This window comes from Lissotriton vulgaris, chromosome 1_2 (assembly GCF_964263255.1).
Source record: "Lissotriton vulgaris chromosome 1_2, aLisVul1.2, whole genome shotgun sequence".
Lineage (NCBI taxonomy): Eukaryota > Metazoa > Chordata > Amphibia > Caudata > Salamandridae > Lissotriton > Lissotriton vulgaris.
The window spans coordinates 69,931,476-69,957,324 of record NC_141686.1 but is presented as its reverse complement, the minus strand read 5'-3'; the positions used below and the strand labels follow the sequence as shown (position 1 = coordinate 69,957,324).

The 25,849-nt window shown below is 43.1% G+C and overlaps 1 protein-coding gene across 4 annotated transcripts in view; it reads right to left on the bottom strand.

Annotated features, from left to right (window-relative positions):
- Window positions 1–25,849, bottom strand: part of IQSEC3 (IQ motif and Sec7 domain ArfGEF 3) — a 976,838-nt gene that overhangs the window by 178,315 nt on the left and 772,674 nt on the right. For all 4 annotated transcript variants that reach the window (XM_086952823.1, XM_086952826.1, XM_086952824.1 and 1 more), the window contains one exon: window positions 8,482–8,604. In XM_086952823.1, the coding sequence (XP_086808949.1) occupies window positions 8,482–8,604 (123 nt within the window). The remainder of the gene's footprint in view (window positions 1–8,481; window positions 8,605–25,849) is intronic.

The following is a 25,849-nucleotide window of genomic DNA, read 5'->3' as shown; positions in this document are numbered from 1 at the left end:
AATGAGGTTCAGTACATCCTTTGCATCCTTCAGGTAAAAGGGGATAGTCTGAACAATAGGACAGAGTAGAAGTCACAGAACTGTCTGAGTGGTTCTAAAACAGATCCTATTCCTGGGACAATAGGTCTGTCAGGAGGCGGACATGTCTCCTTGTGATTCTTGGGTAGTACATAGAAGGACAGCTTTCATTAGTCAGGAAGGCTGCCTCTTTCTTAGATACCCAACCTTGAAACTCAGCTGAGTGAGCTAAACTCTGGATCCTTTTTTGAAGCTTGTTTGTAGGACCTGTATCAATCTTTGCATAGTAAGCAGTGTTCCCCAACTGCCACTGGCATTCATGGTCATAGTCTTCCATGTTCATGATGACTGTCGCTCCGCCGTTGCTAGCAGTTTTTTTAATGATGGTTAGGTCCTGGGTGAGGTTGTTGAGAGCTACCTTCAATCTGGTGGGAAGGTTGCTGTTGTTCTTTTTCTTTTTCAAGTTGCCCAGATCCTTGAGGACTTCCTTTTCCAAGGTATTTCACTAGGGTTCATGGCTGTTGGTGGAGTAAAGGTAGATTTAGGTATCAGGCCTGTATCTGTTGGTGTGGCGATGACCTCATGTTGGAAAAATAAGTGGAGTCTAATTTTCCGGAAGAACTGGTGTAGCTCAGTAGATAGTAGGAAGGAGTCCTCTCGTGGGGCAGGGACAAAGCCCAAGTCCAGCTGTAGTTCTTCTGTCTCATCTTCCTCCAATGTCCTGTCTGATAGGTTAACGATCATGTTCGACTGGATGTTTGGCTCTGTGTCTTCTGTTGGTTATCCATTTCCTGCCATTGAGCCTGCTTGTCGTTTCCGCTGCTTCTTTCTCTGTCTCTTCCCCTTCTTCTGCCCCGAAAAGGTTGAGGGATTGGGTATTGGAAAAAAGGTGGATAGGGTTGGTGTCCTGTGAAGCCTGGGTACCATATTGGGTTGCCGGCTGTTGATGGTGATCCGTGGAAGCCATACATCGGGGGGCCGGGAGTAACCCCTGTTCACCTCTGTTGTTATGGCAGCTCTCATTGCTGGAATTGCTGTGTGTGGATTGATAGGATCTGCTGGATGAGGTGGACCCATCATCTGAGAATTGGTTATTCATAGATGGTTGGTAGTCCTCCTTTGTGTAGGGATAAATACATTCTCTGTCAAATTTGCGGATGTCCTTCTGTAATTTTGTATCTTCTACTGCATAAAATAATCTTTGTGCTTGTTGAGTTCAGTATTAATCTCTGCCAAACGGGACTTGTCGGCTCAAATATTGATACTGGTTTTCAGTGCATTTTCATCTATGTTGTTTTTGATTCAGAGGGTGTCTGAGAGATGTTTTGAGGTGCTGATTATTAAAATAAGCCAGTCCCTGGGCACTTCCACGCTATCTGGCTCGATTCTCGTCTAAAAATTAAGTCCTCCATAAACAGACGTGGTGCTGTGTTCACAATTAGGCCATTAGGTGCTGCATTGGCCCTCAGATATTCTGTCATGATGGTCGTGGAGGCTTCATGTGCTGTTTCTTTAGGGAAGCAATGGAATTCCAATCACCCTGGGTGTTGCGTAAAGGAGTACTTCCATCTTCGTTCAATAACAATGGTATTCATAATATTTCAGCGGCTATGTCTTCCCCTTAGCTCAGGCTAAGATTGGGATCCATGCCTGTGTCTTACTGAGGTTCAGGGAAAGGAAAGGGGAAGTCAGAGGATAGTGTCCCTTGGCTAATGGCGTATCAAACAGGAGACCCCTTGCTAAAGGGAAAGGGATGCGGGGGACAGGGAGCTGGTTCGAGAGAACCAAAAGCCTGTGCTCCTATCAAGAATCAGAAAATCAAAAAAGGAATAATGTTCCTGAGAGGAAAGAATGGAAGGGGGAGGCAAAAACAAAAGAGGTGTCTAAGGGTTGGATTTAGATCATGGTGGATAGAATACTCGTCACAAATTGATGGGTAGCCAGTCGACAGTATTACAAGTGCCGTAGGATATAATTAACTTGTAATACTGTGGACAGGATATTTCTCATGCTTGTGATGGAATATCCCATCCACCAAGATTTAAATCAGGCCTTAAGTCCGAAGGTAAAATCTTGCACTGGGGCAAGGTGGCAAATCAATAAAAGCAGCGAAGAACCTTAGCAGCTATGAAATCCAGCTTGTCCCTCTTAGAGTTTTTTAAGTCAAAACCCATGTCTTTACATGGGTTTCAATGTATCTGGCTTTGAGGGACCCTAGCAGGCTTAAGCCTTGAACGCTGCCCTGCTGTAAGACTTTGAACACCAAAGAAAGTGACCAAGCCAAAAGGTAGAACTTTGATCAGTTCAACTTTTGGGGAAATGGCCTTTACAATGCCGGCAGAGCCACATGTGCAGTTTCACTGTAATTACAACCACGCATTCCTCAATCATGCATATGCCTTAACCACACATATGCGTGGTTAAGGCAATACATGGTCTAGATACCCAGAAACAAGAAGCATCAGGACGCTGACAGGTAAGAGGGGCTGAGGTGTTAGTTTTAGGGGTGAGGGGTAGTTTTTAGGCTCGGGTCGGGTTGTTTATAGGGCAGGGAGCCATGTTGTAGGGCTCAGGGCAGGGGGATCGGGGCTGTTTTAGGTTTTAGGGATGGGGTAGTTTTTAGGGCTTGGGGCGTCGAGTTATTTATAGGGCAGGGGCAAGGGTTTTAAGGCTCAGTGCGGGGGGGTCGGAGTAGCTTTTGGTTTTAGGGATGGGATAGTTTTTAGGGCTACGGGGGGACCAGTTAATTATAAGGCAGGGGCCAGGGTTTTATGGCTCAGGACAGGGTTGGTGGGGTAGTTTAAGGTTTTAGTGGAGGGGGCGTTTTTAGGGCTTAGGGGGGGCGGGTTGGATGTAAGCCAGGGGCCAGGATTTTAGGGCTCAGGACGTAAGGGTTGGGGTACGAACTTTACTGTACACCCCTTTACCAATTATGTCTTTACCACAAAATTGCATGGAAAAGGAATGTGAGGTAAACCCATGTGTGATAAAGGAATGCATTGTTCAGACTAATTCGTTGTTTGGGCTGCGTGGTAGAGGCACGTGTGGTTTAGCCGTATATGCCTCTGACATACAACCCAACGTTTGGTGTATCTAATATCTGCCCCACAATGGCCAGCCTAAACTTGTACCTGGGTCCGTAGGTCCTCTGAACAGATATTTCTCATTATTGCTTTACTATTTTAAGGTGCTTTTTCAGGTTAAGGTTTTAAAATTTAAATCTCTGATGTCCTTTATTGGAGTTTGCAGCACCAGCCAAAGGTTGTATGTAGGGGTGTTCGCTGCCCAATGGGAGTTGGGCAATGGTAACTGTTGGATCTGGTATACGGTAAACAAACGAAAAACAACACTGAAAAGACAAAAATCTCATATGAAGTCACTGTGAGGATTATTTTTATAACACATCACTGTATGTTTAAAACAAAACCTAAGAATTTCAATTGAAAGAAGACAGTTACAGTGCATTGGGTCTGTTGTTGGAAGGGGCCACAATGCTAGTCTGGGAAAGTCAGATACACACTCTAAATTAACTTGTCCTCACCCTCTGGTAGTTTTGCGCAGAGCAGTCAGGATTAAATTAAGAGGTAATGTGTAAAGTATTTGTGCAACACTTACAACAGCAAAACAGTGAAAACACCACACAAAAATAATCCACACCAGGTTCAAACAGCAGAGCTTAATTGAATGAACAAAATAAGACCAAAATGACAAAAAGCGAATACGTAGTTAGGATTTTTTAAAGAATATCTTGAAATGTAGTGCTTTAAAACGTAAAGAGCCAACTGGGGCTATCTGGTTGCGCTTGACCGGGCCAAATCTGAAAGTGCAGGCTGATCAAGATCGAGTGCAGGTCAGAGACAGGGACCAACATTGTCCCACTGACAAAGTACCTTCGACGTCGAAGACCCAATGCGGGGAGCAGAAGAGGCAATGCACCAGCATTGATCCCTTTGGATGTAGACCGTGCATTGGTTACAATCCGCTCAGTCAGGGATGCCTTATCAGTGGACCCTTCAGGATAAAGACGATGTGTCATCATCGTACCGCGCAGCCAGTGATGCGATGTCCTCATTCTTGGTATCTGTGGAGATGCATCAGCGTCGAGGAGGAGATGCCATGGTTCGGACCTGCGCAACAATGGTAATACATGGATTTCTCAGGAAAACTGCCAGAAAACCTCCTTCCATGGGTCCAGAATTAGATTGGCACCACTTGGCAGACCACGACTCACAGTTGGCAGGGTACAGAGGCTGCAGAAGGGTTGTTGGAAATCATTGATATCCCTGAGTCTTCAGAAAAGGAGGCAAGCTAGCAAGCCCCTAGGGTCACTTTGGTTCTGGGGATGTAGAGATGCCGGTCCAGTCTTTCTCACTCCCAGGCAAGGAGTGCAGCAGGCAGCAAGGCAGGCACAGCAAAGTAGGATTCCAACAAAGTTCAACAGAATCCAGCAGATTGACAATCCTTTCAGTAGCACAGCAGTCCTTCTTCCTGGCAGAATTTTCTCTTGTCCAGAAGTCTACTGAAGTGGTAGTGTCTTAGGTCCAGTACATAGACCCAGTTGTGTTTTTGAAGTGAGGGAGGCTTCAAAGAGAGGCATTTGAAGTGCACAAAGTCCCTGTCCCTCCTTCCTTGAGTCTAGATTAACTGCAGGGGGTATGCAGCTCTTAGTGTGGGGACAAAAGCAAACCATTCAAGTGCTAGTGTCAGATACCCCCTTCCATCCTGCCCAGTATGACCCATAAGGATGTTTATGGCCTGCCAGGATATGGATGGCCCATCAGGCACACATAGGCTCCCTTTGTGTGTAGCTGTCTAGTGGAAATGCACAAAGCCCAGCTGTCACCCACTCTAGACGTCACAGAATGTTAATGTAAGAAAATGCCATGGATGGCATTTTCAGAATTGCAGCTTAAAAATCCAACTTTACCATAAGTTGTGATTTTAAATTGTGAGTCCCAAGACACCAAACTTGAAATATCTATCTTTTCCCTATCAGGAATTACACTTATAAAATGTAATAAGGCAATTCAAATGTTAACCTATGGGAGAGATAGGCCTTGCAGTAGTGAAAAATGAATTCAATTGTTTTTCACTACCAAGACATGTAAAACATAAAAGTACATGTCCTTTTTGTTTAATGCATTGCACCCTGCACTTACGGCTGCCTAGGGCCTACCTTAGGGTTGACTTATATGTATTAAAAAGGAAAGTTTGGGCCTGGAAGAGACTTAACTTGTCTGTACATAACATTTGTAAGGAAGCGAAAGGTTTCCTAAAAAACTGCCACCATCCACTATGTAGTGGCATGCTTCATCATAGGGTTGCTACAATATCCCTGCGCTCACCAACGCCTGGGATGGAGCAAAGGGTGGGGAAGACAAAACAAACATAAATGTGTTGGGATCTGTTCAGTAAACGTTAGACAGTGAATTGCATGTCTTAAAACTAACTCCGAGATACCTTCTATCAATATTTATTGCAAGGTAGCATTTAATTTACAGGTCCTGGGCACATGTACTGCACATTACAAGGGACCTATAAGGAAATTAAATATGCCAATTGAGGATAAACCAATGGGGCCATGTTTTAGGGAAAGAGCACATGTACTTTAGCACTGGTCAGCAGCGGTACAGTCCCCAAAATCCTAAAGCCAGCAAAAAAGAAGTCATCAAAACAGGTCAGAAGGCAAGAAAGTCAGAGGAAACCACGCCAAGGATGTCAAGTCTAACAGTGGTTATGATTTCAAACACACCAAACAGAATGCTTTATGACCTCACAATATTTATACAACTAAATAACAATACCACTAATTAATGCCACACTGTGCTATGTAAATTCATCTTTATGATTATTTCCATCACTTATAATTCCATCTGTTGCGTTATGGATGAGTTTGCCAGTATTAATTTTGGTGTGTGAGTTATGGTTTGCACAGCTGTTGTGAGAATTTTGGATTATGGTCCTATCTAAAGCTTACAAATTTCAGTGGTTTTAAAGTTTTTATTCATCACTACTTTAGCTGTGCTTTTAAGTGTATTTCTGTGTTTTTATACAATCTTTGAGGTGTTATACCAAACCATACCCATCGTTTCACTTTAACCTTTGTTTTTCTGTCAGTGAGTATTTAACTCTGTCACCTAGATCTTGCCATCAAAGTCAAAGTTTGCTTGATATCATGCAATAAAAATACATCACCACTCACTTGCTCAATCAATGGTCTACAGTTGCTGAATCCAAGCTTTGGAACTCTCTCCATATGGAACCAAGGGCCAGACGAATGAAAGAATTTTGCAGTCACAAACTGTGTGATTCACAGAATCAAAGTGTTTGCGACCATAAAATCCCTATTTGGCATGCATTAATTGTATTTTACAATTTGGTAAAGCCTTTTCAAATAGCGAAATGGTGTTAGCGACCCATACCAAAATGAATTTGGAGTTTCAATGAAAGGGGCATTCCCGTCAAATTGCAAATGGCTATGGAATGTATCAACGGTGTGCGACCACAATTCTGGTTGCAAACTAATGGTCAGTTACTGACTCCAGAGCTGGAGATGACTGATTTGTAAAGAAGAATGGGCTTCGTTTGGATATCTTTCCTTTTGGGACTAATCAACTTATTTGAAATTTTCCAAAAAGGAAAACTTTTTTTAAGCAGCACTGATTTCTATAAGGAACACAAGCTTCTTCAAAACAAATCCATATTTAAATGTATTAAGAGCGATTATGGTCTGCTGTCCCTGGCAAGAAACCTTTCTTGCCCTTCCAGCCAATCACAGGGGGCTTCAAACTGTGACATGCCCCATTAACACTGAAGCAATTTGTCCGCAACCCTGTGAAATTCCTTATATAGTGAACTGACCGATTGGTGCAAAGATGGTTCACACAACCAGAATCCATGCATAAACTTTGGTGTAATTATTCAACTACTTTTTACGAATGGAATCTTCCTAATCTAGCCCTGAGATCTCAACCAAGTACTCCAATGTCCAGGAAACAACTGAAACACATCATTGTCATCCAGCCCTTCAGTGAAACATGTATGCATCTATATCCTCTCACTTTATTATTTTCAAATGCTCTCACGGGTAATTGATTTTTCTTGCATACAACTTTTTCAAGTATTCTACTGGGTCCACGTACAGTGCAATACTTCTACTTGGTACAGCAGTGCTATACAACAACGTCAAATAAATGAATACATTCCGTGACACCATAAAGTTAAAAAAGAAACATGATGTGGCTATCAAAGATAAGAAACATAAAAGGTGATTATTGGGTAAAAAGCCAGGCTTTCAATAATTCACTAAAAATCACTTGATTGGATTCAGCACACAAAGAGCTATGGGAAAGGACCAGTCATCGGTCACTAATTTAGCATTTAGTGAAATCTCTTAAGGAGCATAATGAATGGTTTTGTGTGTACTAGACAAGCTCTACGACCACAAAATCTTGGGCCATTTGATATTTAAGATTCTGTAGGATGATCATGGCTTTGAAAATGCCCTACTGCGAATAGATAGCCAGTGAAGAGATCTAAACACTGGTGAGATGTTCTCATGCCTGGCTATACTGTGATCAATCAATCTGGGATTTGTAAAGCACGGCTACTCACGCATGAGGGTCTTAAGAGGCTGGGGGTGGGGCTGGTGATCCTTGTGGCTGTTCAGTCGAAAACCCAGGTCTTGAGGTCCTTCCTGAACTTGGACAATGATGCGGATTGCCTGAGTTGGAAGGGTAGGGCAAAGGCTCTTACTCCGGTTCTGGTCTGGTGGGTGCGTGGGATGGAGGCCAGGGTGAGTTGGGCCAAGTGGAGTTGTCTGGCGCGTGTGTGGAAAGCGAGGCGGTAGTTCAGGTATTCTGTCCCTGCATCATGGAGGGACTTGTAGGCATGTATGATGAGCTTGAAGGTGATTCTCTTGTTAATAGGGAGCAAGTGGAGTTGTTGGAGGTGTTGTGTCGTGTGGCTGCGGCAGGGGATGTTGAAGACCAGTCTGGCTGTGGCTTTCTGGACATTCTGTAATTTTACTGTGCTCTTTCTGTGTAATACCGACATAGAGTGCATTGCCGTAGTCAAGTCTACTGGTGATAAGTGTGTGGGTGACCTTCTTTCTGGGTTCTGCGGAGGAGCCAAGCAGCATCGTTCTGCAGTAGCTGAAGGCAGTGGAAAAGCTTTTCCATGAATCCTAAGTATTCCAGCCATTCAATCTGGACTGGATCAAGGCACTGACTTCTGGAATGTGTGATTTTTTTTCAATACATTAGTGAATCATTTTAGGAATTCACTATTGGACAAAGCAGACGTTGGCCACCAGGCTACAATCCATTCATACAAAACAGTTTGTGAACCAATTAAGCCAGGATAGGGCAGGAGGTCAGTTATTTAAGCCAGGTGGTTTTCCTGTAATAGGAAATATCTGAGGGGGTCAGCATGTTAGCACAGAAGTGGAGAAATCTTACGTACCTGAATGCCTCAATGAGTCTTTCAACCTTCTGAGCCTCTCCTTGCACTCGAATATGAGCCTGGAATTTCCGCAAAGCTTCGTCGAGCTCCATGTTCGAGAAGTCCATCTCATCCACCACACAGCTGCAGGAAGAGCAAGAGAAAAATGCCATTAATCATTTTTGTCCACCATAAGCATGGAAGGGTATACTCAGATGTGAGTCCCTTGCTCATTGCACCATCAGGATTCAAGCAAGCCGGGCCGAAGACGGCTGAAATGCCAGAAACCGGTCCCCGGAAGCTTGTTTCCTTTCCAGTATAAGAATTGGCTTGGTAGTTTAGTCTGCCCTGTTCCCATGATGCACTGGGCCAGGGACAGACTGATTTGCATATAGCCAGGTTCTGAACTGGGATGGTGCAGTGAGATAAATAACGGTGATGGATCAAGCCCTGATCTTTGGACTGGGTAAGAGTGGTCTGCTTAATTCAGACACTCTGTTCATCACCACCCCCTTTTCTGAATCATTATCACCACAACAAGCATAAGTATGGAACTTCCTAGGTGCTAGCATACGTTTCTGTATAATGCACTCTGAGTTAGGAATACGTCAAAAGATTTAGGATTAGTGTGATTTCCACTTCTTGTGTGTAGTGTTTACCAACAGCACAGGCTCTGCCCCACGCACCAGCATTATTCAGGGGAGCAAGATCAACCGTAAGAGCCAGGTGACTTAAGAGAAGATTGCTGTGGAAAGTGGATACCTTCTCACTGGCTGCTTTATGAAACTCACAAATTCATGGTGCATGGGTCACCAGGGTAAAGTCTGCCGATCACTACTGGCAGTTAACAAAACACAGTAGACATGCTGTCCTCACTGTCCTCTCAGAAGAAACCATTAGAAGCCCAACAGAAGCCAAAATATGTAAATTGATGCACTACAATTTTGCTCCAACATTTGTACCAACCAACTAGTGCAAAAACACTATTTGCAGATACACACAGGTACAAATTGTGTTTTGCCTCCGTCAGTTGGTTAGACATCTCTTTAGAACCCTCTTTGCAAAATCGGTGCAAAGCGGCACCGCTCCGGGGCAAACTTTATTTAGCGTCTTCTAGGTCTTTTGAGAGGCACCAGTACTTTCACACTGAAGAAATTAGAAACACAGGCACCCAGGCTCTGAGGATGAAATCATTGGTGATGTATCTGGACACATAAAGACATGAAAAGACTTATGCAGCGGAGAACAGGAACGAATTCACCTCTAAATGACCGATCCGCGAAGAGCTAATGACAAAAGGCTGAAACTGCGCTAAACTGATGAGCAAAAACAAGTGAAAACACATTGACGATATACCTGCACTGGTCATATTTCTTGTATTCTGGCTTTAATATTTCTAACATTCAGTATAAAATGTGTTTTTCAGGTGCGTATTAGTAACCACCATTCTTTTTCAGATAGAACCTTGTGAGGGGGTGCCTTTCTTCTTCCTCTCTCTCCCGCTAGATTATGCAATATGTTTTGATTTAAATGTTCATTTCACTTGAGCATTTAAAAGCTTTACGCGATGAATATATTAAATAGAAGAGCGCATACCAAAAGGGATTTACAGCAGTGGGACGCTCATTGTATACTAATTAGTTTTAATTTTAGAAGCGCATTATGAAATTCGTGTTTCGAAATTTCCAGAATAATTCAAAACATTTCCTACAACACCGACGAAAAGTGTTGGAAGAAGTGTAGGAGGAGGGGGATAACGATCTTTTAAGCATTTCAGTCGACCCTAAAGTTAACAATAATTTGTAACTGTGAATTTAGAAATGTAAAAACAATCTACAAATATTTTTTTTTTAAATGGTGACTGGTTAATTTTCATTTTTTTCCCGAAGGTATACGAAATATATGACACACCAGCAAGATATACAATATACAATATATATCTGGTTAGCTGCTACATCAATCTTTATGTATTTATCCATAAGCTGCATTTGAAGGTAAACGAACCTTTAATTACCTTTAATCTCTTTACAAGATTAGTGTTACACACATTGAATAGTCCAAGAGTGCTCCCTCGTAGCATCATTTCCCACCTTCGGAGTTCTCTGAGCTACATTGAACCCTTTCTAAGCATATGCTGACAGCAGCCGCGGCCCGTGCATGTAAGAGCGGTGGGCCCGGGTTGTGGGTGGGGGAATTCGACAGACGACCATGCTAGAAAATTCAATAAATAATTAATTTTCGCTCAATGTCGTTTGTCATAACCCTCCCTGCCTCTCACACAGGCCCCACTGCTTCTCCCCCGCTCTTACCTGCACTGGCCGCAGCGGGATGATAGGCCACCACCTACAATCTATTTATATAGGTCGTGGGTCCAACGTGGATCAACCGGGCTGGTCAATGGCAAATTTTCAGGATAACCCCTAACTTTGTAGGTAATTCATTCTGCATAAATAGATGTCACGTAATTAATATGAAAGTTTGGCAAAATTCCGGCCCTAATGGACCAACACTGGACTTCTCTGACCAAGGTCATCTCGCTTCTTAAACATCCTTTTTCTACCCTTCAGCGTTCCCCATGAACGCATACAAGTCACCTTACTCAACTGTGGAGCATGGCATGCATGTTGCTCAGCATTGCCTCTGCCATAACCCTTCCAGACCAGACTCAGTTGCAACCAGCACAGTATCTGTGCGCCATCCTGAAGCTCATTACTTATAGGCTCACATTGCTTACTTAAAGGTCCATCATTTGTTGCCTTACTTATGTCCTTTAAGAAATATTCATTCATACCCTCCCTTCTTGTTACACATGCTTCAGCAGAAAGCATTTAAGCGTGGACCATGCCTCAGGACCACTATGTCATCTTTGGGGTGGTGAGTGCCTCTTTTCTACTGTGGTAACCCGACTTTCTACTAGGCCTGGGCGTTAAATTCCGTTCCCCTTGTGGAATTTGGGTAATTTGGGTAATTTTGCATTCCGCGGAGAACGCGAAATTGCCCAAAATTCTGCGTTCCGCGACTTTGCAAAATTTTTTGCTTGTTCGCGATCTCAAAGTGTGTGTTCACAAGATATTTCCCCCGAGCACGCAAACAGCGATTGCGAACAGGAAAAAAGCATAGCGAAGCGTTCACGGAGATTTTTTACCGTTTCGCAGAGATTTGCGTAACGCAATTTCGCAAATTCCGCCCACCCCTACTTCAACTTAGCTCAAGTTCTCCACTGGAATCTGTTGCTCACTCTATCCTGTTTTTTTGTGACTGAACTCAGACAAAGGCTGTCCCAAAGGGATTGCATGCAAACTAACTTCCTAAAATCCCTTTCCTTAGGCATAAGCAGAGATTACGGAAATAGTCCAGCACTTCATACATCCATAAAAAATCTTGTTTGCAGTTTGCCAGCAACACATATAACTTAATTTAGTTTTTAGGTTACATAGTTGCATAGTCAGATAAGTCAAAGTATCCGATTTTCATTTCTTAAGATAACTAAGGAATCAAAGTGAGGAACATGCTAGCAAAGAATTACGCCCATTTAAATACATATATATATATATATATATATATATATATATATATATATATATATATGCTTCATACTTCTGTAATAGAAAACATAGACTGATACAATAAATTATTACTCTTAATGGCTGTTCAAAATGCAGGAACTGAGAATTACGGCCAACTCTGCTCATTTCTCAGGAACTACATCATCCTATTTTAAAAACATGGCAAACTGCAGGCGGGAATTTTGCAGAAGCGCGGGGACCAGTCTGCCCCGCATTGTGTCCATTTTCGAAGTTTGCATATGGGGTTTTCGGATAGTCATTTTACCTAGCTCTATCTGTCAGCATCTAAGCCACACTGAATATGGAGCAAGAGCTTTCTGCTTGCTGAGGGGCAAGTTATTCCACAACTGTGTACACATTTATGTTCATGATTTCAGCACTTGGCTTTTAAAAAGTATCTGTCTCCTACTAGTCAGTTGGTTCCATAGTGTAGCGGTCATCACGTCTGCTTCACATGCAGAAGGTCATGGGAGGGAAGAAATGCGGCCAGATCTGTCGGTCTTCGAACTTGGGTTCAAGACTAATTCTTGACATCCTGATTTTTAATCAGTCTCTGCAGGGATTCGGAAACTTCACTGGTTACCTGTGAACAAACTTATTAGCTTTAAGGCTCGCTGGATGGTTCACAAAGCCTAGAACAAAATAGGTCCAGGATAATTCAGACATTTGCTTCAACGCTACATTACTTCTAGACCACTACGTTCCTCAGGCAAAAATCTTGTTGTTTCTAGGTACAGAAAATCGAGATGGGGAGGTAGAGCCTTTTCAGTAGACGCATCCAAGCTGTGCAACCCGCTTCCTCATTCGATCTCCAATCTTCAATATCATGCATCTTTTGGCAAGGCCTTGAAGACCTTGCATTTTGCTTGCCTTCTCCTCCTTCCTAAGACTAACTGCTTTTAGTGCCTAGACACCATTTGGCAATTGTTGCGCTTTAAAAGTATTTTTCATTCAAAGTTCAAAGTTCAAGTCCTGTGGTTCTTGGCAAAGCGATTAACCTTTTTTTCTGCTGAAAAACATGAAATTGACCTTGTACAATGTAACCTGGCCCACTTGTAATGCACTCTAATGTTCTTGCCACAGTAAACTGCAAACAATAAAATAATACAATGCGCTGGCTTAACTGCGCCTCTGCAGCACATGCAGCAAGGGTCTCCTCTGCAGTGACCCGTCCACCTGGAGGAAGACACCGGTGAAATCCATAATGAGAAAGAGAATTACAGCTGGAAGGAGATCGATGGGAGAGCTCGGCCAGATGGAGCTCCTTGTGTTTCTGTATTCATGGAGGTGATCACAGAAACAATCAAGAAATGCTTTATGAGCGAGAAAGACAAAACGGGCCATTTCACACAGCCTGGCAATGGGGTTGATGTTTTTTCCATCGTCTTCCTTTCTCCTTGACGGAAACCAAAAAAAGATCACATTTCAAAATGTTTAATAGCTACTGTCTGTTCCAGGTGAGTTAAAGAAGGCGTGCAATTCTGTACTAAACAAAGTGCTGACAAACAACGTGCCAGATCACAGCCTTCTGTGGTTAGTACCAGGAGCGGCCCATGCAGGTAAGAGTGGTGAGACGGGGAGTGGGTGGGGGTGGAGACTGACGACAACGAGGTAAAATGAAAGAGAAAAAAGAAAACCCTTTATCTAGCAGTCGGCGATGCAGCGAGCGCAAGGTAAGTGTTTTTTTTTTTAATCTCGTCGCCGTCTGCCGGCTCCCACCCCGCCCCACGGCTCTTACAGGTTGCTCCTGGTCGGAACACAATAGATTTTTTGACTGGAGCTAATTCATGTCCTTGGTGGTAAGTTAAGGCATGCTTGTGCACTCATATTTTATCACAGTATTACGAAAGCATTTTTATGAAGGTGGCAATGTGTGGTAAGAATGTATGTGAATATGTGTTTTGTGCCATTTTGTTATGGTTGTGCTTTGTAAATCAAATCGTAAATCATACGCTCTTATATAGCGCCTTATCACCGTAAGTTCTCAAGGCGCTTGCTTTGGAAACCCGTCCTGGTCTTTCCCTGCGAGATTACCCCTACTGGGCATCCCCAAGGTGAAGACCAGGCATCCCATTGCGGTGGGGCCGTAGTGGAGATTAAGCAAGCTATTGCCCAGAGTTGCAGAGTGTGAACCCATGATTAGAATAGGCATCGAGGCAAGAATTATCGAGTCCGTGGACATTATGAGCTCAAGACCCTGCCGCATCGGGAATTGAACCCTGGTCCCGGGTCTGACCTCTGCATCAGGGTCTGCCTCCTCTAACCGGTGAGCCACACTTCTTTGTGCTGCATTATTGCACTATGTTACGCTCCCATTTTGATTGTTGGGTTGGGCCCTGCTATGTTTTAATTATGTTGTCATTGTGCTTTAGATAAGTTATTGTGTTATGCTCTGTTGATTACTTTTGATATGCCAACAAATCCAACTGAACTCCCAGTCAACAGCAGTGCATACCGGTAAAGATCCTGCGATAAGCAACCATTTACCACTTTCTAGGATGACAACATTGTGCTGCTCTAGTGCTTCAACTACTTAAGGCAGGAGTCAACCCAAAACTGTGTCAAGGACTGTTCTCAAATTAGCACTGGCAGAGCTCATTGAGGTGCTACAGCCTCTTGTGTATTTTGAGGGGTCCTGCTGAGCAATCCTCATTAAATGCAGCCAGTTCCCTTGTTAGAATGCATAAGCCAGGCGTTTGCAGCATGCATTCTCCCTTTACCAGTCTAAACTTGGTAAAGGTGGCGTTGGTGTCTATTTGGTATTTTGAGCTGTGAAATGACAGTCTCAGAACACATAACGATTTTAGAGAGGAAAATGTGAAGAAGTCTCGTACCCTCCAAAACTCATGCACACATACCTAAAGAGCTCCTTCCTTTACACACCCTGCTGAGCTGCCTGAATAGGAGTCCTTTCTGTAGAATGTATCTGCTCTTGCGAGTGTTTGTAGGCATGGTTTATAGTGGTGAGTTTTTTTTTTAAGATATTGAATCCTCAACAACAATGGGCTAGATGTAGGTAAATGGCATTTACCGATTCGTAAATACAGAATTTTACCGATTCGGTATTTACAAATCGGTAAATGCTATGTAGGTATTTTTACCCAAATAATTACCGAATCTGTAACCTTCGGTAATTACCGAATCGGTATTTACCGATTCGGTAATTGCCATTGATTCCTATGGGCCTTGAGGCCCCTAGGAACCAATGGCAATTACCGAATCGGTAAATACCGATTCGGTAAAATTACTGATTTAACAAGGGGGACAGGGAGTCACTTTGACACCCTGTTGCACCCCTGATTCAGGCTTGTGTGCCATGTGACACACATACATGCCCTTAGGGCCACATGGCACAGGTGTACATGCACAGATGTGCATGTACACAGGAATTCGTTATTTACCATCAAATAGTATTTGATGGTAAATAACGAATTCTTAAGGGCCTGTGGCTCTGTTTTCAGTGCCACCTACATCCCATATTACCGATTCTGTAAATTTACCGATTCTGTAATTTACCGATTCGGTAAATTTAAGGAATTGGTAATATTTAGGCCCCCTACATCTGAAACTACAAATACCGGTTGGTAATGGCCGAAATCAACCTTTACCGACCGGTATCTGGCCACCTACATCTGGCCCATAGTGTCATGCTTTATCATTGGTTTCAGCCCTGTGGGGCTGGAAATCAACTGGAACTGGGGTGAATAAATAGACATCTGGGTTTGGTTTAGCTGAAAAATGCTGCTATGCAATTTTGCAGCTTTTCATTGTGTGATGAGAAATAGAATTTCAACCACAAACGCTCATCTCAAACGAAAAATACGAAATTAGAATATAAGCAACCAGTTTTTGAATTCAGGAGGAACTATCAATTGTAATTACACTAAATCAGACAAAATGGAAACAAATTCGAACTGGGGGACTGGATCCCAGAGATGCCAAATCCTGCTATCCCAAAAAATCTAAGAGAAGAAGTCTCCATCAATCAGAAACAGATACCCAGATTCCTGTGAGCAAAAACATGTATTTACTGTAGAAATCTCTTATTTTGCTTCATTCCTTTTCTTATTTGCTGTTACGTAAATTCTCGACCCTGCATGCTTTCCCGATACCTCGTCTGCTTTTGATATACATATACAGGGAAGCAGGTTAAGATACGGAAATGGACCAAGGTTACTCCGACTGCCTTTACTGAGATGTTGACAAAGAACCATCCTCTCTTGAGTAACTGCGTAGATATGGTTAATGCGCAACTGGAGGGGTGGATAACAGGGCCACTTGATCAGATTGCGCCCACCATTGACTGTGCGGTTAGACGCACTAAACCGTGGGCGGCATGGAATAATGAGAAGCTACTTATGTTAAAGAAGACCTGAAAACACCTTGAACAGGTGTGGCATAGGAATTTTATATCCAATTGATCAAAAGACTTATCGGGGAGCCCTGAAGAAATATCATAAACAGATCAGGGCTACACGCCGCCGTTTCTACGAAGAAAGAATTGAGCGGGTTCAAAACTTGAAAGAACTGTTCTCTAGTGTGAAATTGCTATCCTCCTTTGGCCGTGTTTAGGCACCTATTATTTCCTCAGAAGATGGCTGCAACTTTCTCGGCCAGTTTTTTGGGGACAAAGTCTCCGTTATTTATGCTACCTATCCAGAGGCAATCAGAGATGCCCAGTGTCTTGAAGTCTGGTTTTAACCATCAACTGATGGGGCTGGACTTTCCAGCTTTAATTTATTAACAACAGTGGATCTTCTTCTGGTGACAGAGGTTAAATCAGGCTCTCCGGCTGACCTGACCTTGCCCACTATTCTGTAACGAGGGTGGAAGGCAATATTGCAGGTGCTTTGAGACATACTTAAATACTCCTTAGTCAGGTTCCCATGAGTTGGAAACATGCTATCATAGTCCCATTCCTAAAAAAACTTTACTTGATCCTAAGAAGCCATGAAAACTTTGGGCCCATTTCTTTGCTTCCCCTCTTTTCTAAAGTAAATGAGAAGTGCATAAATAAACAGCTTTCGAGCTTCATTGAGGCCAGGGAACTGCTACATGAAACCAAGTGAGGGTTCTGCCCGCAGTTCAGCACAGAATCTACTTTGCTCCTAGCTTCAGAATTCCTCTGGCAGATTGTGGCTGGGGGTAACATAATGCTGGATCTAAGTGCAGCTTTCCATACCGTATCTCACGGGCTGTTGCTTGAATGGTTGTCGAACTGCTGTATCGGAGCCAAGGCTCTACGGTGGATAGCATCCTTTCTACAGAACCGCACTTTTCAGTGTCTCAAAAACCTTTTCGTTCTGACGTTTATTTGTTACAAAAGGGTGTGCCACAGAATTCAGCATTGAACCCCACTTTATTCAATCTCTATGTGCGCCCCTTAGCTGACATCATCAAGCTTTATGACTTTAACATTGTGTCATACACCGATGACACGCAGCTTATTATCATCCTGTCTCAGGATAAAAAAGGCACTGCAGCTCTGTTAAGATCTTGTTTGGCAGAATTGGGAGAGTGGATGAAAAATAGCTGCCTTAAACTAAATGCCAGAAAACAGAGGTTTTGATTTTAGGGAACCAACTATCGATCTGGCTCTGCAGATCACATATCTAGCCGGGGAATGTTTGGATATTGATCTTGAAAACCTTGAAAAAAACACTTTTTTTTCTCTTTTTTGCCAATTAACCTGTTGGCAATACTCACTTTCCCCTGCGAAAACAGAATGGGAATAGAGTCTTTCCAGACAAGAAATCTAGCTGTTTCCATTACAACCCCTCTTATGCTTGACACGCAAGAATACCCAAGAGGGGGACCAGGACCGACAGCTATTTGTTGGCTTAATCATTGGACCCCGTTCCTCTGGCACCACTCAACCAACATGGCCCAAATCTTTTCTCAGCTTCTAGGATCACATGCCATGTCTTGTTGACTTATATGTATAATGTTGTTTTTACAGTCAGAGAAAAGGGGTGGAGCGGCCGATTTCCAGGTTTTACAGATCTCTCTTCTTCCCATAAAATAAAATAAAAAAATAGCCTAGCAGCATTTTTATTTAAAGCCAGAATACTATCCTGGCCCAATCCAAAAAATATAAGCGCGGGCGTTACTTCTATTCTGATTCCTATTAAATCCGTCAAAAATTCACATACATACATCCAAAATTTTGTAATTGTGGGGCTGTTTAGAAACATGTGACTATCATTTGCTGAGGGATCCTGACATCTTAAACACATGTGCTGAGTTCCTGTACATTTTGTCCGTTTCGCCGGAGACCAATAAACCTGATACAGAGCAGAAAGATGGTTTCGCTTAAGGTAAACTGGTTTAACTGTCTCACAAAGCAATGTAAACTAACTCAACCAAACATCTCTCAAATTGGTGGTATCTATAACATCACTCCAGAGTTTTTGGATATCCTGTCTCATATCATCCTCTGATTCAATCAAGGTTCGGTACCACAAAGCCACCTCCTTTTTGATATTTCCAATTCTCGAAAGCTTGGATTAGTCAGGCATCATCCATCTGTTCCTCCCACTGTTGCCGAGCCCACCAAGAAGACAGTGGATAATATTTGAATAGGTTAGTTGACCCCAAGAACACAATGTCAACGCTTCCCAGCTCATCAGATCCATACCTATTTTTAAATCTCCCCAACGAGAGATACCTGCTTGTTTCAATGGTAAACTGAGTAGATCATCTAAACATGCTGGAGTACCTGGGAACCCCAAATTGGTGAATAATCTGAGTAATATGAGATTCCCAATTTTTTCCTTATGAATACCCAATTCTTAAGCGTCTGCAGGAGAATTTTTAACCTTATTCTTTTAAAACATTTCGACTCTCTGAACTTTAAAAGGAACTGATCTTGTCCATTCCCCAAATCACTAAGCAATGCCCGATAAATTATACCCAATGCAGAATCATCTGGCTTATTTAATAGCATCCGAAAATTCTTAAAACGAAATACATGTGCGTAGACCCATAGGTCCGGAAAGGCAAGACCACCACTCTTTAACCTTCTCCTCAGCCTTTTCCAAGCTATACGTGGGCCTTTTGACACCCAAACAAAACTTCCTATCTTGCCCTGTATTTTTGTGACCTCATTCTTATCAAATGGGAGGGGTATATTATTAAAAAGAAAAGTAATCTTAGTAAGTATAATCATTTTGATCAGATTCACCCTTCCGTATAAATTAAGGGGAAGATTAGCCCATCTGATCAATAATCTTCCTACCTCCTGGGTAATCTTTCTCCAGTTAACCCCAGGAGATCTACTAACTTCTGTGTGATTATAATGTCGAGATATCGCATTTGAGTTTTCACTCCAGGGATCTGAGAGGATTGATTCCACTCCATTACCTCGGTCTTATCTCTGTTTACACTATATCCTGAAACCTCCCCAAATACATCTGTTTTATCAAGGGGCTTGTGCTGCTAGGAAACTAGAGGCACGCCTCACTTGAACTTCTGGGCCCCACAAAAGCATTCACTGAAGAGACATGGCTAGCACCATGGCCTCAAAGACGTTAACCACCATAGCTCTGTCGGGGCCTAGATAACATCAAATGGCAGCAGGCACCACACAGTTCATCCAATCACAGACTTGGCACAATTCGTCGCCCAGGTAAACAGGGAGTGTAGTGATGCCTGCATAGCCCGATATTGAGCCCACCTAGAGGTGTGCACCTGTATGAATTGAGATGGCTCCAGCCGTGGGGAACAACCAAGATGGAAGCACTCATCGGGAAGGGAAGTGTAGAGACAAGGAGAGCCAGCATACAAACAGCTCTGACGGAGTGGTGCATCGCATGCAACAACAAATGTAGTGTCAAAGCCTCCTCACCAATAGAGGGCTGGAGGTTCAAGTGCACTAGAGTAATGACCCGAGGTAGCATGGTAAAGAGAAGAGATCCTGTGAGGGACTGTCCTGTGGGCCCTTGAATCGGAGAACACGCAGGCATAAGAGAGAGTGGAGGGATCCACCCTTCCCACAGCTGACTGAATGGGAACATGCTTTGAAAGTGCATTTTGCTTTGACAGCCTACCAGAAGAGTTGCCTGACATGAGTTATCAGATGTACAAGCATTAGCTGGAGAATAAAACTAAAGAGAGGGTGATGGAAGAGACAGCTAAAGCAGTGAATGTACTGTGTTTGAGCTGTGTTATATTCTAGAAGGTGAGCCTGGTAACTTCCAAACAGCCCTGCCCGGCTTGTTCCCTGGGGTTCCCTTTTCTGTTATAAACTGTATTGATTACCAAAGAGATCCTGAGACGGTATAGGCATCATATTATTATTATTATTATTATTAAAAAAGATTTGGTACCGCGCACGTACACCAATTGGTTTCTTGGCGCTCTAGACCAGGTGGGAGAAGAACATTCAGGAACAAGGCCGCTAGCCGTGCGCCAGACGGAACAGGTAGGTTTTCAAAGAATTGCGAAAGCAGCGATAGTCAGTGGACAGACGGATGGCAAGAGGAAGGGAGTTCCAAGTAACAGGAGCAAGAAAAGAGAAACAGGCTCCCCCATGTTTCTTGCGATTGAACCTGGGGGTGATCAGAAGGTTATGAGTCGAAGATCTGAGGTGACGGGAAGGGACATAGGCGTGCAAACAGGAAGAGATAAATGCAGGGGCACCGGTAAACAAGGATTTAAAGATGGTGCAGGCCATTTTAAAAACACACCGCTGTGCAACTGGGAGCCAGTGTAAAGTTTTCAGCAAAGGGGTGACGTGCTGATGTTTAGGTTGCTGAAAAATTAGTCTGGCTGCCTGATTCTGGACCAGTTGGAGTCGGGAAAGATGGCAGGCAGGGACCCCCACGTATAGACAGTTGGCATAATCTAGACGTGAGGTGATGAGGGCAAGGATAACAAGAATAAGGGCCGCTTGGGATAGAAACCTGCGAATCTTCCCAATTCGGCGAAGATGGAAGAAACAAGCCGAAGTGACGGTGTTAATGTGTGGCCGCATTGAGAGGTCACTAGAAATGGTGACCCCCAAGCTCTTCACAGTATTAACTGGACAAGGAGGGAAACCCAGAGCTGTAGGCCAAAAGTTGGGAGACCAGGGAGTAAGAGAGCCACCGGTCACCACCAGCTCCATTTTGCTTGGGTTGAGCTTAAGTTGGCTAAGGTTCATCCACTCATAGATAAAGAGCATGGCATTTTGAAAATTAGAACAGGAAGAGGGAGAAGAATTGAGAGGAAAAATAAGCTGCAGATCATCTGCGTAGTTGAAAGCAGTAAGTGAAAACTGCCGAAGAGAGACAAGAAGGGGCTGCATATAAAGATTAAACAAAAGCGGGGACAAAGCAGAACCCTGGGGAACACCACAAGAAAGAGAGGATAGAGGGGCAAAAAAGAGGAAAGACGGACGGATTGAGAGCGGGAATGGAGAAAAGATATCACCCATGACAGGGCCAAGCCCGAAATGCCAGCATTTCTGACACGGTCGACCAAAATACCATGGTCGACCGTGTCGAAAGCGGCAGAGAGGTCTAACAGTACAAGTGCCTGGGCCAGATTCCTGTCAGCTCCCTGTTTCAGCGTGTCCATAACTGCCACCACAACTGCCTCAGTGGAATGAGCAGGTCTGAACCCAGCCTGTCGATCGTCGTGGAAATGAGTTTCCTCGATGAAAGCACTGAGGCAGCGGGTGACATAAGTCTCTAAAACCTTTCCCAAATAAGGGAGGAGGGAGATGGGGCGATAGTTAGCCAGCGCAGTAGGGTCAAGACCCGGCTTTTTTAAGATGGGGACCACCACAGCGCTTTTAAAAGCATTAGGGACAACGCCTGACAGAAGAGATTGGTTTAAAAGATCAAGAGGGGGGCCTGGGCAGGCCACGAAGGCAGCTCTTAGAATGGGCGTGGGACAGCAATCATTGGGCGAGCCGGAGCTCACCGTCTGAAGTAGTGAAAGTAGACCAAAGTAGTGCTTTTGGTGGCACTACCCAAACACATCATACTCTTGTTGGTCTGGGGCTGGCACTGGAGTCCACAGTTTGCATTAGTAGATGTCCCCTTTCAGCAACTAACATACAAGGGAGTGGGTGGAAAAAGTGCAGCTGTATTGTGGGGGAGGAACCTGTCAGAGCAGTGGAAATTGCTGGGGCAGCACAGTGGGTAAACTTAGTGTGAGAAGTTGAGAAAACGACAACATATCCTTGATCAGCGCACATCACTGCCTAACAACCACATCCCATGGTGGAGGGAATGACTGCTTCAGTATATATAGAGAATCTATTATGGTATAAGCTGACACCTCATGCCACCAAAGAAGAAGATTAAAGAAAAGTGTCCCACTACTACTCCTCCACTCAACAGTTGAAGGGCTGCTTACACATACTTCCAGTGAATGGCCACAGCAACAGGTGTCCACGATGAGCAACCCAACATTGCAGTCACAAAAAAACTATCTGAGACTCCTTCCTTTTAAAAAGGAGTTAACAGAGAAATAATGGCTGAAATGCTTCAAAATATGATGGACCTAAAGACATGGCTGGGGACAACGATAGATTCCCGAAGAAAGGATTTCAATTCCATTGGCTCCAGAACATTAGAGGAGGATGCCAAATTAGAAACTCTAGAAAGAAACGAAGAGAAGCTTACCACATTTAAAAAATCAAGCACAAAAGGTAATCCTTAAATGCAAGGACCTAGAAAACAGATCTAAAAGGGACAACATCGACCTTCGGGCCTAGGGGAATGGACAGAGGAAGCTTATCTAGAAGCCTTTGTGATGGCCTGTTTTTGACTGTACTTGGGGATAACCACTTTGAAGTCTAGATTGAGGGAGCCCACAGAGTTGGTTCAACATAAGGTGGAGAGTTGAAAAGGCTCAGGGATATTTTGTTGAAACGGCATACCTTTAGCCATTTTCTCTGTGCCAAGAAACAAGGACTTAATTTATATTCAAAATGCTTCATGCTACAAAATCAAAATATAGGGCAAGCTATGCTCGGGCCTCACCAGCAGTTTTGACCAATATTCAAAAAGCTACAACCAGAGTGCATCAGATATTGGCATTTATATTGCCTATAGGCAAAAATGGACTATTTCCCTAATGTACAAAAGCAGCTCACTTGCTGCAGCTACAAATACAAGGGTCTTCTCTGATGAGGACAGACAAGCACCCACTGGAAGAAACATATGGCACAGAACTGAAGAGAAAAAAGCACCTGAATTGAGCTATAAAGACATATGTTAAGGGTCTAATAAACAAAATGATTATTAATTGTGCCCATTGTGCCACTCTGGCAGCAGATGTCTGGAACCCTTTGAGAAGGAGCTTTTACACTCAGAGCCTAGTGCTTCAGAGATAACACAGTGACACTCTGAGCTACAAGAGGAGACTGTGAAACTGAAATATGTACTTCTATGGGTGCCTATTTTGTGATGCACACCATTAAGTGTTGATGGTTATTCATATATACTGACATAATTTGTAGAGGTGACTTACTAAGTAAGCTTGAACCCAGATGACCTTATGAGCACGAATCGATCCCAGAGTAACTAGGGCTACTAACTCCTTGGAACTAAAGCAATGCCTTCCATCATGAGTGGCCTCGCTTAAGACTTAGTTCCAAGAAACACAAGCCTAGCCTGTTAAGGTTATATTGTGCTTTGATTCTTTGTTTCATGTTTTTACATTTAGTGAGAAGTAGACTGGGAAGGTATGTTTAGCATAAATAACAAAACAAGCAATATGTCATCATGTTGTGTGCAATGTCAAATGAATGTCCTACACCAGTGCAAAATAGGACTACATCTTTGGTGAAGTACAATGCCCTTACAATCCAGTCATTGAATGACAAGGGGCTGAACTCACCTAACAAACAAGCTAATGATAATTATATCTGGGAAGAAGCCTATGACATTATCTGTGCTAACAAGAGAACAACGTCTGAAAGATAGATTTTACTCAATGGCATATGGTGCTCTTCCATGGATCACTCAGCTATAATCACACATTTTGTAAAACTGATAAAAAAGGAAGGTATGCTAGAGGAGTCAGACAGCTACTGGGTTCACAGATTACAGTTGCTACAGTGTATGCCCTAAATACAGGCCAGGACAGCTTGCTTGTCTCCTTCTTTAACATGTGGCAGGGCTTTGTGTTTGGCGACATAATTGTCACAAAGAGATTTTAATGCTGTACGGAAATCTAATACAGATAGATCATATAATTCCTCACCAACAGCAAGCAAAATGCCCAAGACGGTAAGAACAACTATTCGGAGGTAGGGCTGAGGGACGCTTGGCAACACCAGCATCTGAACCAGAGACACAGATAACACCTTCTTTTCGCACTCCAGTAGAACCTACTCCAGAATGGACTACATCCTTGTGAAAAATACGCTCATGTCAGCTTTGGTAGATGATAAGTGCATTTAATAGCATTCTCTGATTATGCTCCCATAAAAATAGTTCTTGCATGGCGAAAGGAGGGTGGATATTCCATTGTGTATGGCTGAGAGATAGGAGTGGAACTGCAGACTCATATTTTGAGTATTTTCAATTGAATCACTGGGAAGGTACAAATCATGCCTTTACGCGGGACATGTTTAAAGCGGTGATAGAGCGCAGATTTAGCTCTGTCATGCATAGGGGTGCATTATAATCATGAGTAGTTTGCGCCAGCATATAATCCTTTATTGTACTAATATTGGATCATTAGATCGTGTAATCTAATAACGTGAAAAGTGAAGTGCTAGGTATATTTCAGTGTAACTCGAAGAGACCAACGTGAAATTACATGTGGTTATATGAAAACGTTAACGTGTAGGCCTCACATGTATGATTCACAATTATTGTGCATATGTAATGCGTTAGTTGTACGTGTTTAGTAATAATGCTCATTTATACATTTGCTTTAATAAAATACGTGTCATTTCTTATGTTGGCCGAATTCTGTAGGCCTAAAGTATATTTCTCCCTGAGGCTCTCATGTTAAGATTTGTTTGTAAAATTCATGTATATGCAGAATTTGTCTTTCTCGTGTTTCTGTTGCAGGTGGAAGAAATTCATCTTTGTTTGTTACAATAATGTCTTTGTTTTAAGGATCAGGCTTAGGGAGGAGATACTTGGAACGGCGATACTGATAGTGTGGAATGGTGTTCTTTCTCAGCGGAGAGAGCCTGGAAATCAAGGTCATCGAACCAAGGCCTGGGAGCACCACTGCTGCATGGAAAGTTACCTACAAGGAGGTGGATCATTTGAATGGTGTGATGTTGCGAATCATTATAGGACGGTTATGTACCGGTTCATCTACTGGAACTATGGACAGAGTCCGGAGACTTCTGCCTTGCCATGAGAAAGAGAGCATCTTAGAACGGGCTCTGTGGCTTTATGAATCCTTGACCCATTAGAGGTGAATGGACTTCTTGGGAAGCCAGCCCTTGCTGACACATTTACAGAACTTTCCTGGGGGAGGCTAAGTTAGAGGTAGTGTAGAGACAGATTTAAGCTTTTTATCTACAAACCTCCAATGAAGGGGACTCTCAACATTAGAGCAGTCGTTTTCTGTGTCCTGATTCTGGAATTGGTTATTCAGTGCATGTTCCACCATCTTAATTTTGCATGTAGATTGGCCTTGTATTAGTTCCGATTTATTTCTACACCCTCATTTTGATGTGTTTGTATGTCCAACTGTTCTTGGCTTTGTAATAAACAAACTAAACTTTAGATCAGAGTCTGTGATTCTTCGGAGTCATGATTCATTGGAACTGTTTTTCATAATTGGCTAATGATTTCTTCCCCTCTACACTTTCAAGCAGACAAAAATAGACATCACCCAGGGGTTCCTGAGCAAATCTAGAA